Source organism: Myodes glareolus, chromosome 24, assembly GCF_982192425.1.
Source record: "Myodes glareolus chromosome 24, mMyoGla1.1, whole genome shotgun sequence".
In the NCBI taxonomy this organism is placed as follows: Eukaryota; Metazoa; Chordata; class Mammalia; order Rodentia; family Cricetidae; genus Myodes; species Myodes glareolus.
The window spans coordinates 33,387,809-33,400,409 of record NC_142049.1 but is presented as its reverse complement, the minus strand read 5'-3'; the positions used below and the strand labels follow the sequence as shown (position 1 = coordinate 33,400,409).

At 41.3% G+C, this 12,601-nt stretch overlaps 1 protein-coding gene and 1 pseudogene across 1 annotated transcript in view; one reads left to right on the top strand and one right to left on the bottom strand.

Moving 5' to 3' along the window:
* Herc2 (HECT and RLD domain containing E3 ubiquitin protein ligase 2) overlaps positions 1 to 12,601 on the bottom strand; it is a 171,143-nt gene that overhangs the window by 68,506 nt on the left and 90,036 nt on the right. The window contains 14 exon segments of the mRNA XM_085682685.2: positions 1,427 to 1,518; positions 1,614 to 1,719; positions 2,515 to 2,705; positions 4,411 to 4,550; positions 4,657 to 4,765; positions 5,934 to 6,059; positions 6,156 to 6,201; positions 6,203 to 6,325; positions 7,962 to 8,060; positions 9,267 to 9,403; positions 9,496 to 9,763; positions 9,957 to 10,099; positions 10,356 to 10,499; positions 11,694 to 11,832. Coding sequence (XP_085538811.2) covers positions 1,427 to 1,518; positions 1,614 to 1,719; positions 2,515 to 2,705; positions 4,411 to 4,550; positions 4,657 to 4,765; positions 5,934 to 6,059; positions 6,156 to 6,201; positions 6,203 to 6,325; positions 7,962 to 8,060; positions 9,267 to 9,403; positions 9,496 to 9,763; positions 9,957 to 10,099; positions 10,356 to 10,499; positions 11,694 to 11,832 — 1,863 coding nt within the window.
* Positions 12,428 to 12,576, top strand: LOC146889929 (U2 spliceosomal RNA; annotated as a pseudogene).

The window sequence follows — 12,601 nt, the reverse complement described above, 5'->3', positions numbered from 1 at the left end:
TATCAACAGATATAAAAACACCTTTGCAAACTGAGGTCGAAATCACATTAATAATATTATATGCCTTGATCAGGTGGTTTCCTTCCACAGATGAAAGGTTGGTTCAATATATGCAAATCAGTCAACATAATATAACATATTAATAGACTTAAGGACAGAAACCACATCGTTATCTCAATAAATACAGAGAAGGCAGTTTACAGAGTTGAACTAATGATAAAAGCTCCTGAAGAAAATAGGAATAAAGGGAACAGAATGGAGGACTCAGATATAAATGCATACCACTATTTTTCAAAAACGGTGTCAAAAATAAACACTGAAAAAAAACCTTAGTAAACAGAGGATTGACACAACTAGATGCCCACCTACAAAAGAACAAGATCTTTCTCACCCTACACACAACTTAAAGTGAATGGGAGAGCAACTGGAAACACTGAAGTGGCTAAAGGGAAACGCACAGAAAACACTTGACATAGCTATACATGAGAACTTTCTACACAGAACACCAACAGAAGAGCTAAGAGCCCCAGAGCTAAGAAGCAGAATCACTAGAAGCTGGTCTCCGCACAGCAGAGAGACCATGTACAAAAGGGACACCAGTTGAGTCTCTGCACAGCAAAGAGAACAGCAAAGAGACCAGAGGGGATGGCCAGCTTAATTCTCCGCACAGCAAAGAGACCATGTGCAGAGGGCACAGCCAGCTTAAGTCTCCGCACAGCAAAGAGACCATGTGCAGAGGGCACAGTCATCCTACGTGTGTACAGAAAACTGTCAGGCGGAGTTTTCAAGAGACACAACAAACTCAGATTCTTTCTGCGAGATATTCTAGTATTACTGCACAGGTTCCGCAGTTGAAGCAAATGTGCAGCAAGAAAGAAGCAATTTCAATATCATAAATATTGTCAGAAAATCTACCTTAAGGAAAAGATACTGGGTGTTGACAAATATTTACGGATGTAAAGATAACTTCAGCCAGGCGGTGGTCACGCATGCCTTTAGTTCCAGCACTCTGGAGGTAGAGGCAGGCAGATCTCTGTGCGTTTGAGGCCAGCAGGGTCTACAGATCCAGTTCTAGGACAATCAGTGCTACACAGAGAACCCTGTCTAGAAAAACCAAAACCAATCCAAAACCAAAAAAAAAAAAAAAAAAGAAGAAGAAAAGAAAAGAAAGAAGAAAAGGAGTAACTCCAACCAAAGCTCTTTCTTAGAAGAGTGCTAGGAATATGAACATATGCTTATTACCAAAAACTGGGAAAAGTGAAGTCGGTTTTGTTTCTTTCCCAGAAGTAATTGTATAAAATAAGGTATTAAGGAATGTAAATCATTTAAGAAGGAAAAAAACTCGGCTAAGTGCAAACACATAGCTGCCATCCACGTGCTACACACAATCACATAGAAAGAAATAGGTCACTACAACGCAACTCACCTCGGCACAGTCATTCAGCAGGGGCACGGTGGTGTCAGTTTGGTTGATGTTAATAGTCTTTAGTTCAATTAGGTTATTTAAGGAACTTCCACCTGGGTGGGGAGGGGAGGAAGAAAGGTAAAGAAATCAAACAAGCAATCTTTATTAAATGTTAGAAACTTCCTTTAGAGGAAATGAATTCAATTACCTGACACCACAACCAGGGATGGCATGTAGCTACTGTCTGCAGGATCTACTATCATTTTTAATCTATGAACAAGAACATCTGGGAAAATCTCCAAACGAATCCAATGCTTTTTTTAAAGGGGGAAGAAAAACAATGCATGCTCAGTTACGGAACTTTCAGTTCTATTTCGCTGCTAGAGTTCTCACTAGGCGCTCGCACGACGGCTCGGAGGACACAGGCTCAGCCTGACGACCTGCGCTCAACCCCGAGGAAGAGACACGGTAGAAAACCACGAGCTCTGACCTCCACGTGCACGCGCGCACGCACGCACACACACACACACACCAGTAAACAAAGTAAAATAAAACAACATCACTGAAGCCTGAACCTGAGTTTTAAATGTAAAGTGTAGTGTGAAGATTCATCCCTACTCTGGAAGAAAGAACATCCCTAACCACCACTTGCTGATTTGAGCAGTCTCACTGCAAGTCGCATAAATGGTGCATTTACAGACTTCTGACCAGGACCTAGACTAGGTCACAGAAAACTTTACCCTTCCCATCACATCTGCCTTGCTGGCGCACAGGTACAAACAGTGTTAGTGAAATCCCCAAAACTCATTTGTATGCTAGAAAAACTTGTAACCTGGAGTATAATAGGAATTAACATTTCACATATGAAAATATATAAAATAATTGGTTACTCAACTGGTCACTTAATAAAATCTGTTATTCATAGCGTTTAAAAATCTAACAATAATACACAATATACTAATCTATATGTTTAAAATTGTTTAATAACCCGAAATTTAAAATGAGCATTGAGCGGGTATTAGCAAAGCTAAAAGTTCTCAGTTCAATGCAAAGGTCTAAGATTCACCTTCTAAATCAGAGTGTTTCCTAACACATCCCACAAACATTACCTTCCCTTGGGACCCAGATGATTGCCAACAGGGCTCACTGCCATCAATGAGACGAGAGGCCTGGTTCACAGAGGACGACACATTCAGACTCTTCACCATCCGGGACCAGCTGTCTAGCAGCATTCCAGGTTGACTGCTATGACAGCGCTTCAGCTGCTTTCCGGAACGGCCACAGAAGACTGCAGACTGCCCTATTGCATGGTCAAACGGAGGACAGACACTATGGGACTGAACAGAGTCCCCATGTAGTCCCCAGAGGACTACACAGCAAAGCGCTTCTTACTATGCTACTTTCAAATACCTTTAAATTTAAAAAGAGTCACTAGTTAATAACAAAAATGGCTTTCAAAAAGCTATCCAATATTATTTTGTATCAATTTGAGAAATGAGGTCTGTATAATACTGTAATTCATTCCACATAAATCTTCTCAGGTAGTAACAACCTGTGTCAGTTCACAAAAAAAATATTATTAGAACGACTTTTAGGATCAGAGAGAGTAGTTCAGTAGGAGAATGTGTGCGTGGTATACAGAATGTCCCAGAATCAGTCTCTAGACTATAAAAATAAAAATACTTTTATAAATGCAGAGCTAAAGATCAACTTTGTATTTATACTCCCATTAATGGTAAATTTGGAAATTCAGCTAGCCTTTCCCAACTAAAAGAATAAGACAAAACAAAGTAAACAAACCTCTGTTTGAAAGTACCGAAATAATGAAATAGAAAAGAATTAAGGCCAGCAACTAAAGAAGGCTAGGGATAAATGGAAGTGTGCCGAGCAGACGCAGCCTGGGTCTGACAGCTCCCTTTATTGCTATCAGAAAGGCCCAAGAGGGTCGTGAGCAGCTTCAGGAGTCGAGCTGCATTTGAAATCCCAGCAGGAAGTACAGACAAGAGTGAACTATGAAGTGATTCACATTTGGGAGGTGTTTTCTTTCCTTTGTTCACTAGATTACAGCTCAACATATACCTATGTCGATGACAGTTGATAAAAGTAAGATCAAATAGGAATTGATCTCTAACATCTGACAAATCAACCCTGCTGATTAAAGGCTTAGTTTACCCCACTGTCTTCAGGGTTCATCTGTGCTGTAACGTTTCATCAGTTGGTAGTCACAACTTTCCACTGAATATGTATACCAAGTGTTTTTATCCGTGTATTTATTCATGGCCATTTAAGATTTGTTTTCCATGTTGGCTATTGTGAATGATGCAGCCATTAACATGGGTTGGGCAAGCATCTGTTTGTGTCTTGGGATGGGAGCAAGCAAACAGACAGCACTCTTCTATGGCCTCTGATTTAGTTTCTGTCCCCAGGGTCCTGCTCTGACTTCCATGATTTATGAATCTGTAAACTACAAAATTAAATAAACCCTTTCTTCCCTAAACTTCTTTGGTCATGATGTTTTATCACAGCCACAGGAAGCCTAACTAAGGCACCAGAAATAGGAAAGACAAGATGAGGAAGTTAAATGCTAATGTCTGTTTGGATGGACAGATGGTTTTGGAAATACATAGAGGAGACAGTTGTACAACATCATACACAGCACATTTACTATAAATTTATAATGGCAAATTCTAAGCTCTGTGTATTTACTTCAATAAAAATACATACTACTACAAATGAAAACCTACACCACCAACTTCCATTACACCCAACTAAGCATAGATGTGCTCTTAGTTTCTGGAATGATTCTAACATTCCTGGAAACTGAGGCAGGCAAACCTTACTACTCTACTCTAAAGGGAAGAAGGCAGGGAAAGGGGAGGAAATGGATCAGACTGCCCCTTCTCTCTGCAACACGCCCTGTACACACATGAACCCAACAGCAGACTTGAGTAGTTACTTCACGAGTGGGACTTGATGGAGGACGAAGTACAAGCATTCAGCTCTACCTGGCTCATTTATCCTGCCGAAAGTATGTCTGCTATTGTGTTTCTTTGTCTTGAAACAGGTTTCACAGAAATCAAAGTCATCACAATTTCTGCACTTGAATCTGGATCCATTGATAGGGACCGTCTGACAGCCATCACACCTGTTTTTAAGAAAGATAAGAAAATGACGAAGTCATTCTAAAATAACTTTAGAAGAAAACTCTTCCTCCCCAAACTGATCTAGTAATCATGAAACCAGAAACTCACGTGACCCCTGGATGAATACTGGGCACCAACTCCATTTCAGATAGCAATCCAGTCCAGTGAGACTGCTGGGGGAAATCCACAATGATGTCCTTCCCATTGGCACTGAAAGCTAGCACAGGACAGAAACTACCTGAGACAACTTTACAGTCAACATAAACCTACAGCTCAATACTGCAGCTCTGTGGTAATGCTGCAGGCATTGACATTCCATAAACAATGCTCCTTAGCAATGAGGCGGCACTTAAAACCAGCTCCAGGAGAGCCAGAGTGAGCTATCTGTGGCTGCACCGATGAGAAGGTACAATGCTTGGTATACTGTAGTATCTTCTATTTGTGCTTATAATCTCCATACTAATGAGTTTTTACAGCTTCTAATACCTCGTGACTTGCAGGTTCTATTTAAATTGTTCACCTGGTCTTGATTTTTTTGGTATATGTACAAGTTTTTAATTACAAAGGTCAAAAGCTGCTTAGTCCCTTCACGTATTAGAAAATAAACCACATTAACAATGCTAAAACTTTCCATTCTTTAAGAACAATCTTCTGTCAAAACACTGATTTAGCAGCCATAAACGCTTTTATATTTTTGTTTTGATACAAAAGAATCTTTTAAGCAGCTAGGCGGTGGTGGTGTATGTCTTTAATCCCAACACTTGGAAGGCAGAGGAAGGTGGATTTCTATAGGCAGAGGAAAGTGGATTTCTATGAGTTTGAAGCCAGCCTGGTCTACAAGAGCTAGTTCCAGGACAGGCTCCAAAGCTACAGAGAAACCCTGCCTCAAAAAAAAAAAAAAAAAGAAAAAAAAAGGAAAAAAAAAAACTGATAGGGTTTCTCTGTAGCTTTGGGGCATGTTCTTGTAGACCAGGCTGGCCTTGAACTCACAGAGATCTGCCTGCCTCTGTCTCCCGAGTGCTGGGATTAAAGGTGTACACTACCACCACCTAACTAATCTTTTAAGCAAAGAAAATACTTATAATAAAAAGTAAAATTTAAAAGAAGTCATTTGTTCTTGCGCAACCTGAGAAGTTTTAAGAATGGCCAAGCCCTGGGAAAGCACCAATATTCTGGAATCCAAATGTTTAAACATAAAATAATGGTGACACTCATCTGTTCAATCTGTTTTGTTTAACCTGGCTATTTTTATGTCTATTATTTCTAGCCTTTACTTTATTTCTCAGACATATTCATTAAACTTTTGATAGCATAGTAAAAAGAAATAATGCATACAGTAATAAAGGAAACTACAGTCTGTAACAAAGCATTCTGTTGGCTGTTACCTTTCACGAGCCCCACACTTTGATGAGTTACGGATCCCCACTTATATTTTGGTGTGGTCACGGAAGCTTTGACCCGTACTTTATCACCAATCTTGATGTGAGAAGAAGAACTCGGTGGAGGATAGCCTAAGGAGTTCATTGGCAAACACACTATGATTAGTGCTCACTTTCTGGGAACCATGTCTCTAAGAAATACAATGCGTTAACAAGGAGTGTGCTCACCTATGAGTTCAACATGAATATACCTAACCCAGTAAGTACCCCCCTTTCTGCTGCCAATCACACTGCACATTGAGGTCATGCAATCCATCTCTGTCCAGCTTGATGACTTTGCCCACATCACCTTCACACACTTCTTCATATGTTCGACAGCATCGAACCATCATTCCAACCTGAAATTGAAGTGCAAAGTGCAGTCAAGTACACCTAGACAGAAGACACAATGTAAAGATTTTATTTCGGACCCAGAAATAAGCTAAAAATGTTGCGCTGGTTAGTCTGTCAACTTGACACAAATTAGAGTCACCAAAAAAAGACAGAATTTTAATTGAGGAGCTGCCTCCATCAGGCTGGCCTGTGGGCATGTCTGTGAGTCATTTTCTTGATTAATAATTGTTGGAGGAGGGCGGTGCAACCCACCATGGGCACTGCCACTCCTGAACAAGCCATGGGGAGCCATAAGCTGCATTTCTGCATAACATCTGCTTCAGCTCCTCTCTCTAGAGTCTTGCCTTAAGTCCCTGCCCTGGTTTTCCCACTTGACAGACTGTGATTGAGGCATGTAAGCCAAATCAACCTTTTGGGTTTATGTCTTATCACAGTAGCAGAAAGCAAATTAACATAAGCAGTATTTAGCATAGGTGAAATCAGACCTTACTGGAAATATATACATGAACCTGTATCATCTTCAGAAAGGGTAGCAGCTCAAACACAAGCTACAGCTAATAAATTGATCATGGTGGCAATAAACGAAGTAAAGCTTCTTGGTCTACCAATGCATCACTGAGTAAACTGAGAGACAAACTCTAATATCACTGATTTTAAACACGGTGCTTACTCCGCCTTTCTTCCAAGAACTGTAAAACTACTAGAGCTGATTTAAAAAATAAAAAAAAGAATCTATCAAAGAAAACCTGAGCTAGTAAATCCAAAAGCATTAAATAAACTAGAAAAATCACCATCACACAAGCCTATAATGGGTCTAGGTTTGAGGAACTTCTTGAAGAACAAGCAAGGTGAATGTCCACCCAATAACAAACACCTGTCAACATAAGAATCTCTAATAAGCCTTCCTACCAAAGTCTCAGCATGAGTCCAGACACTCCCCAGTACTACTTCATGTTTTATATGAACCTTCCCAACTGCTGCGCCAGCACGGCAGCAAGAGATTCGAGATTAACACACAACTTCAGGTTCTGCAGACAAGCCTTTATTCCACTTTCTCACACAGTATATATAGCCCTCAGCAGGGGAGACCAAGCCAGCAAAAGCAGGAAGCTCATCACCGTAACTCAATGGCTTAGGGGTAAACATCCTTAGAAACACAGCTGAAAACAACAGATTGTTCCTGGCTTTGTTCCTGTTTTCAACCAACCGCAAGAGTGCAAAACAGATCAAGTGGGGGTGCGAAGGCCTGTCCTCTAGGGACCCAACACCCAACATAGACCTAATCACTGTCCCAAGGGCATGCTCTCTGGTCTCTTCTCGTTTCCATGGTATCTGTGTCTCTTTCTAATAAGCAGATCTTTATTTTTTCCTTTTTGTTTTTTTTTTTTTGTTTTGTTTTGTTTTTTTGAGACAGGGTTCCTCTGTAGCTTTGGAGCCTATCCTGGAACTCACTCTATAAACCAGGCTGGCCTCAAAATCACAGAGATCCTCCTGTCTCTGCCACCTGAGTGCAGGGATTAAAGGGCAGTCTGACTGCCTTCCATTCCCAGGATGGCAGGCCCCTGCAGGGCGAGGACCTCTGTCAGCTCAGCTACTGCCCAGCATATGGGAGGTGTCAGATGAAAGACAAACGAGGCCCACCTGAACATTCTCTCTCACATACACAGCGTAGTCGTCGTTACTCAGGAAGTCAGCACGCTTCTTGTAAGTCTGGCTCTCAGTCACAACAGCACCAGCAGCCTAAGCGACATAAACAAGTTGAGAGAGACACATAAGAAAGACTGTCAGCTGGGCATGGTGGCACACACCTTTAATCCCAGGAGGCAGAGACAGATGGATCTCTAGAAATTTGAGGCCATTCTGGCCTACAGAGTAAATTCCAGGCCAGTTAGAGCTAAACAATGAGACCCTATTGACAAAAACAAAAACAAACAAAAATACTGAAATCCATAATATAAGTAAATGCAGTAGACAATACTGTTCTTTCATTATAAAAATCTTCCTTCCTTAACAGCAATAGCACAGTATGTAAAATAAAGTTTTTGTAAAAAAATTTAAATATATTATATTAGTGTTTTGCCTGCATGGATGTATGTACACTACACACATGCCTGGCATCACAGAGGACAGATGAAGTAACGTATGGTTGCAGGCCACCATGTGGGTGCTGAGAAATGAACAAAGGTCTTCTGTAAAAGCAACAAGTGCTTTTAACCTCTTAGCCATAAATCTAGGCAAAATGAATCTTAACAGTCTGCAATAAACAAAACTTTTCAAAGCTTTTAAAAATTAATTTTATAAAACAATTGTTTCAAGTCAAAAATCACTATATCACACAAAACATGATTTTTTATATAAATGGTTGTCTTTACACTGGCTGTCACTATGCATCCAAAGCTAGTTTCTGACTCCTGATCCTCAGTCTCCAAAGTGGTATTACAAGCATGCAGCACTATGGCATGTATTTTTGACTTTTAAAGACAGAGGATATTGGTATACTTCCAAGGCTAGTCTAAAACCATCCTTGAACTCATGATCCTCTTACTATAGAGGGTCCAGCATATTTATTTGTATTTTAGCCAGACAATGTCTAATTATGCTGCCAGAAATAGCTTTGAACTCTCAGTTCAATCAATCCTCCTTCTTTCGGTCTGCAGAGTGACTGTGACCACAACAGACACGGCCTTCAGTGTCTTCAGTGTCTTCTAAAAGCTATCCAACAGCACTCAATTGCTATCATTGGTTTGTAAAACTAAGAGAAAGTTTAATAGAGAAAAACCAATCATTATCTCAGCAGCAAAAGAGACAACTTTGTTCTGTATATAGTAGAACTTTGGGTAAATCTTGCACAACTGGCCACAGGGCATGCACTGGTTCTCTAGAGGGATGGAGAAAAGTAACATATAATCATCATGTAAGACTGGTAGGATACGTGGAACCACTGACCACGGGGTAAGGGGTATCGTCCACATCTTCCACCACCTCCTCATCTGAATACTCGTCAGATACCGTGTCTGCATCCGAGAGCTCTGTAACCTGGACATCAGAGTGGTCTAGCAGCCACCCAACCAAGGCTTCCACACCTAAGAGCAAAAACACTCAGCTGCCGTCAAGACCAATAGCACTGAACCTCAAACCCAAAACACAAGCAAGCATGTACAAGAAAAAATTATACCAGGCAAACCAGACGCATTCCCAGATGTGCCGGAGAGCGACTTCAGAGCAAACTCTATATTCTTCCTAGGAAATCCCATTTCCATGAGCTGCACCACAATAGGCAGAGCAGGGGCTGGCGACTGCCTGCGCTTCTTCGCCCTGGCAAGGTGGATGTGTTGTACGGAGACGGGGGTTGTGGCCTCACTGGAGCTGCAGTCTTCACAGCCGGGACTGGAAGGGTGTGTGGACTCCACAGCCAAGCACTGACAGAGGGCCAAGGCAGCAGCCTAGGCAAACAAGGAAGGTTAGGAGAAGGGCCCTCGACCATCTGAGAAAAAGGGAACGACCAACATCTTCCATGAGCTGCACTGCAGATACAGATTGACGTTAGGGAAAGGACTGCTTCAGTACACAGCTAGTCAGTCAGTCATTCACAGTTAAGTATACTAAACTAAAGCTATCGCCATTAGACAAGTGTACCTCAAGTTCCTGTTTATCAAATATAGCTTTCACAGGAGATGGCTGGGTGGCTGAGGACAATAACTGCTGCAGGAGGATCATCGGAGGCTGTGGCCCTTCAGGTGACATGTCCCCAAGGTCAGGGGATGCAGCTGCTCCATCATCTGAATTTGAAAACAAAATCTGTAGATTCTACTTTTCAACAGCCAGCCCACCTCTACTGAAGGTAGTATGCTGGCCCGCCTGCACTGAATACAGCCACACAGGTCTTATAGCTGACAACTGCATCTGCAGCGCAGCCAGGCCACACAGCAGGCACGCACTCTCCTTTTAGTAACTGCTTATTCGTGCTCTTTGTACATGTTTCTACTGGAGTAGCTTCCTGTCACATCTACGTAAAACTCCCTGTTAAGAAGATACCTGCATGGAAAGTTCCGGGCTCCTGAACAGCTGGCTGAGACAGTATCTGCCTTAGTTTGTCTTGGTGGGAAAGCAGCGCCCGCCCTGCTTTCAGGATGTACAGCTTCAGCTGCTGGCTGCGCAGCAGGTCCAAGTCGACTTGTCCTATGAAACAAAAGAATCCAGTCAGAACCAGATATCCAGCTCATGTCCTCTTCACCATGTGTGCCATCTCTGCAACGGGAAAGCAATGGAGTGGCTTTCAGGAATGAGCTGATTACCAACAACTGTGACCTCTGACCCCTAGGTCTCCTTCCTTCAGCGCTGTAGGTATCTATCCTAATGGACTAGAACCACATAAACACTTACTGCCATCATTAAATGTTTCCCAAATTACTGAAATTTCAACCAAACACAAATAAAACATTTTCATATTTTCTTGCACTATTCCTAGGAGAAATTTTATCAGAAACATCTAGTTTAACTGAAGCCATTTCCCTATAATGAGCTCTCTGATCCCGTGATAGGAAGCCATGCCACATGCGTCCGACAGCAGATCAAGGACCACAAAATAGCCTACACAGGGGAGAAGCAACTTTCCTAAGCAGGGGATGCAGGAGGCCTTGGGGACAACACAGCAAATGTACGTTCAGAGAATGAAATTAGATGAGTCCTTGAGGACTAAACTTGGGCCAATGGGCAGACCAGTTTGTTCACCATGATGAAAAAAATGGAGGCAATTCAGAGAACACAGACTGAATTTGAAGCAAACGTCTGTTTTATTCACAGGCCCTCCACTCAGAGTTTTGAACTGCAGACTAAAAATTAAAGGTGTTTACCATCACAGATGTTGGAGCAATAACAAATATGGAGAATAAACAAGGGGACTATGTTCAAAGAGGAGACAGAATGAGATGGGGCTATGAAGGAAACCACAAGATTTCAATGGTATAAAGAGCAAGAGAAACAGAAACAAACTCTGAGAATAACCAAAGGGCAGGAAGAGGAAAATCATAAGACTGGTTACCCAGACCCAAAGGGAGAAAAGGTTTTAAGGAAGCTGCCCACCACAGTTAGAGACAAAGTCAAGAGAATCCAAAGACAAAGTTCTTTAGTTCTGAGAATGTCATGAGCAGAGAAACAAACCCGATATCCTAAAAGTATGCTAAGAAGAGATGCTGGCAGTTCGAAGTGATGGGTTCCAAATCTGAAGTCAACGGCAAACGTAAAAAGTACTTTATATTCCTAACTGACAAGTGCTATGTGAACTCCAAGGCTCCAACACTCACACAAACCCTCTGACAAAAGGGCAAGCAATGCCAGTTCAGATTATTTTACCATGGAACACTATGCACTGACCTGCAAAGGCCTGTTTTGCTGATTTCTTTGTTTTGTGCTTTTCCAGTTTGCTTCCAGCAAGATTCACCAACTCAGCCCAGACAGAAAGCATGGGCTCCGTGAAAGGCAGGTTGTTTACGCTAAAGGCCACAGCAGGGAGCTGAAGAAAGGGCACAAAATCCTTCAAAGAGTTGTTGATGAGATTAACAAAGTCTGAAATTTATTAAAGCATGAGACCTGAATTTAAATATGCATACTCCAAGTCACGTCCTGCCTGAGGATAATTCTGAAACATACTACAGGAAGATAAAAGTACACATATAACAGATTTACTCTATATGAAGGTTTTCTTTACCAGTTCACCAACACTAATATATCAGGGTGGTAGTTATAATCTAAGACTTTTTCTGTACATTCCAAATTTACTGCATGTACTTATTCCTATTATAATCAAAAATGTTTTATTAAAAAATACATAGTCCAATTGCACTTGGGTTACATAGAATTATATAAACCTTCTCTACTAACGTAAGGCATGGGTACTTGGGTTACACAGAATTATATAAACCTTCTCTACTGTCCTAAGGCACAGGCACTTGTACAGCAGCTAGCTAGGCTATGGCATTCCCCATTATTAAAAAGCATTTTTCTCACTAAAGATTATTATTTTAAAAAATCATTTTTAGAAGCCAAATTATTCAATAAAAACACACTTTAGAAACTCCTATTTTAAATACTTAAAATTACCTTATAGAATCGCTTCTCGGCCTTTTGGCTAAGATCAAGTGTAAAATTACCTTATAGAATGTCAATCTCTTTTTATGTCTAAAAGTCCCTGGCTGTATGCTCCCTGAGACGGGCCTTTCCTGGAAGTACAAGCTAGCGCAGGAGGAAAGCTACGTGAACTCCTGACTCACACAAATAGCTTT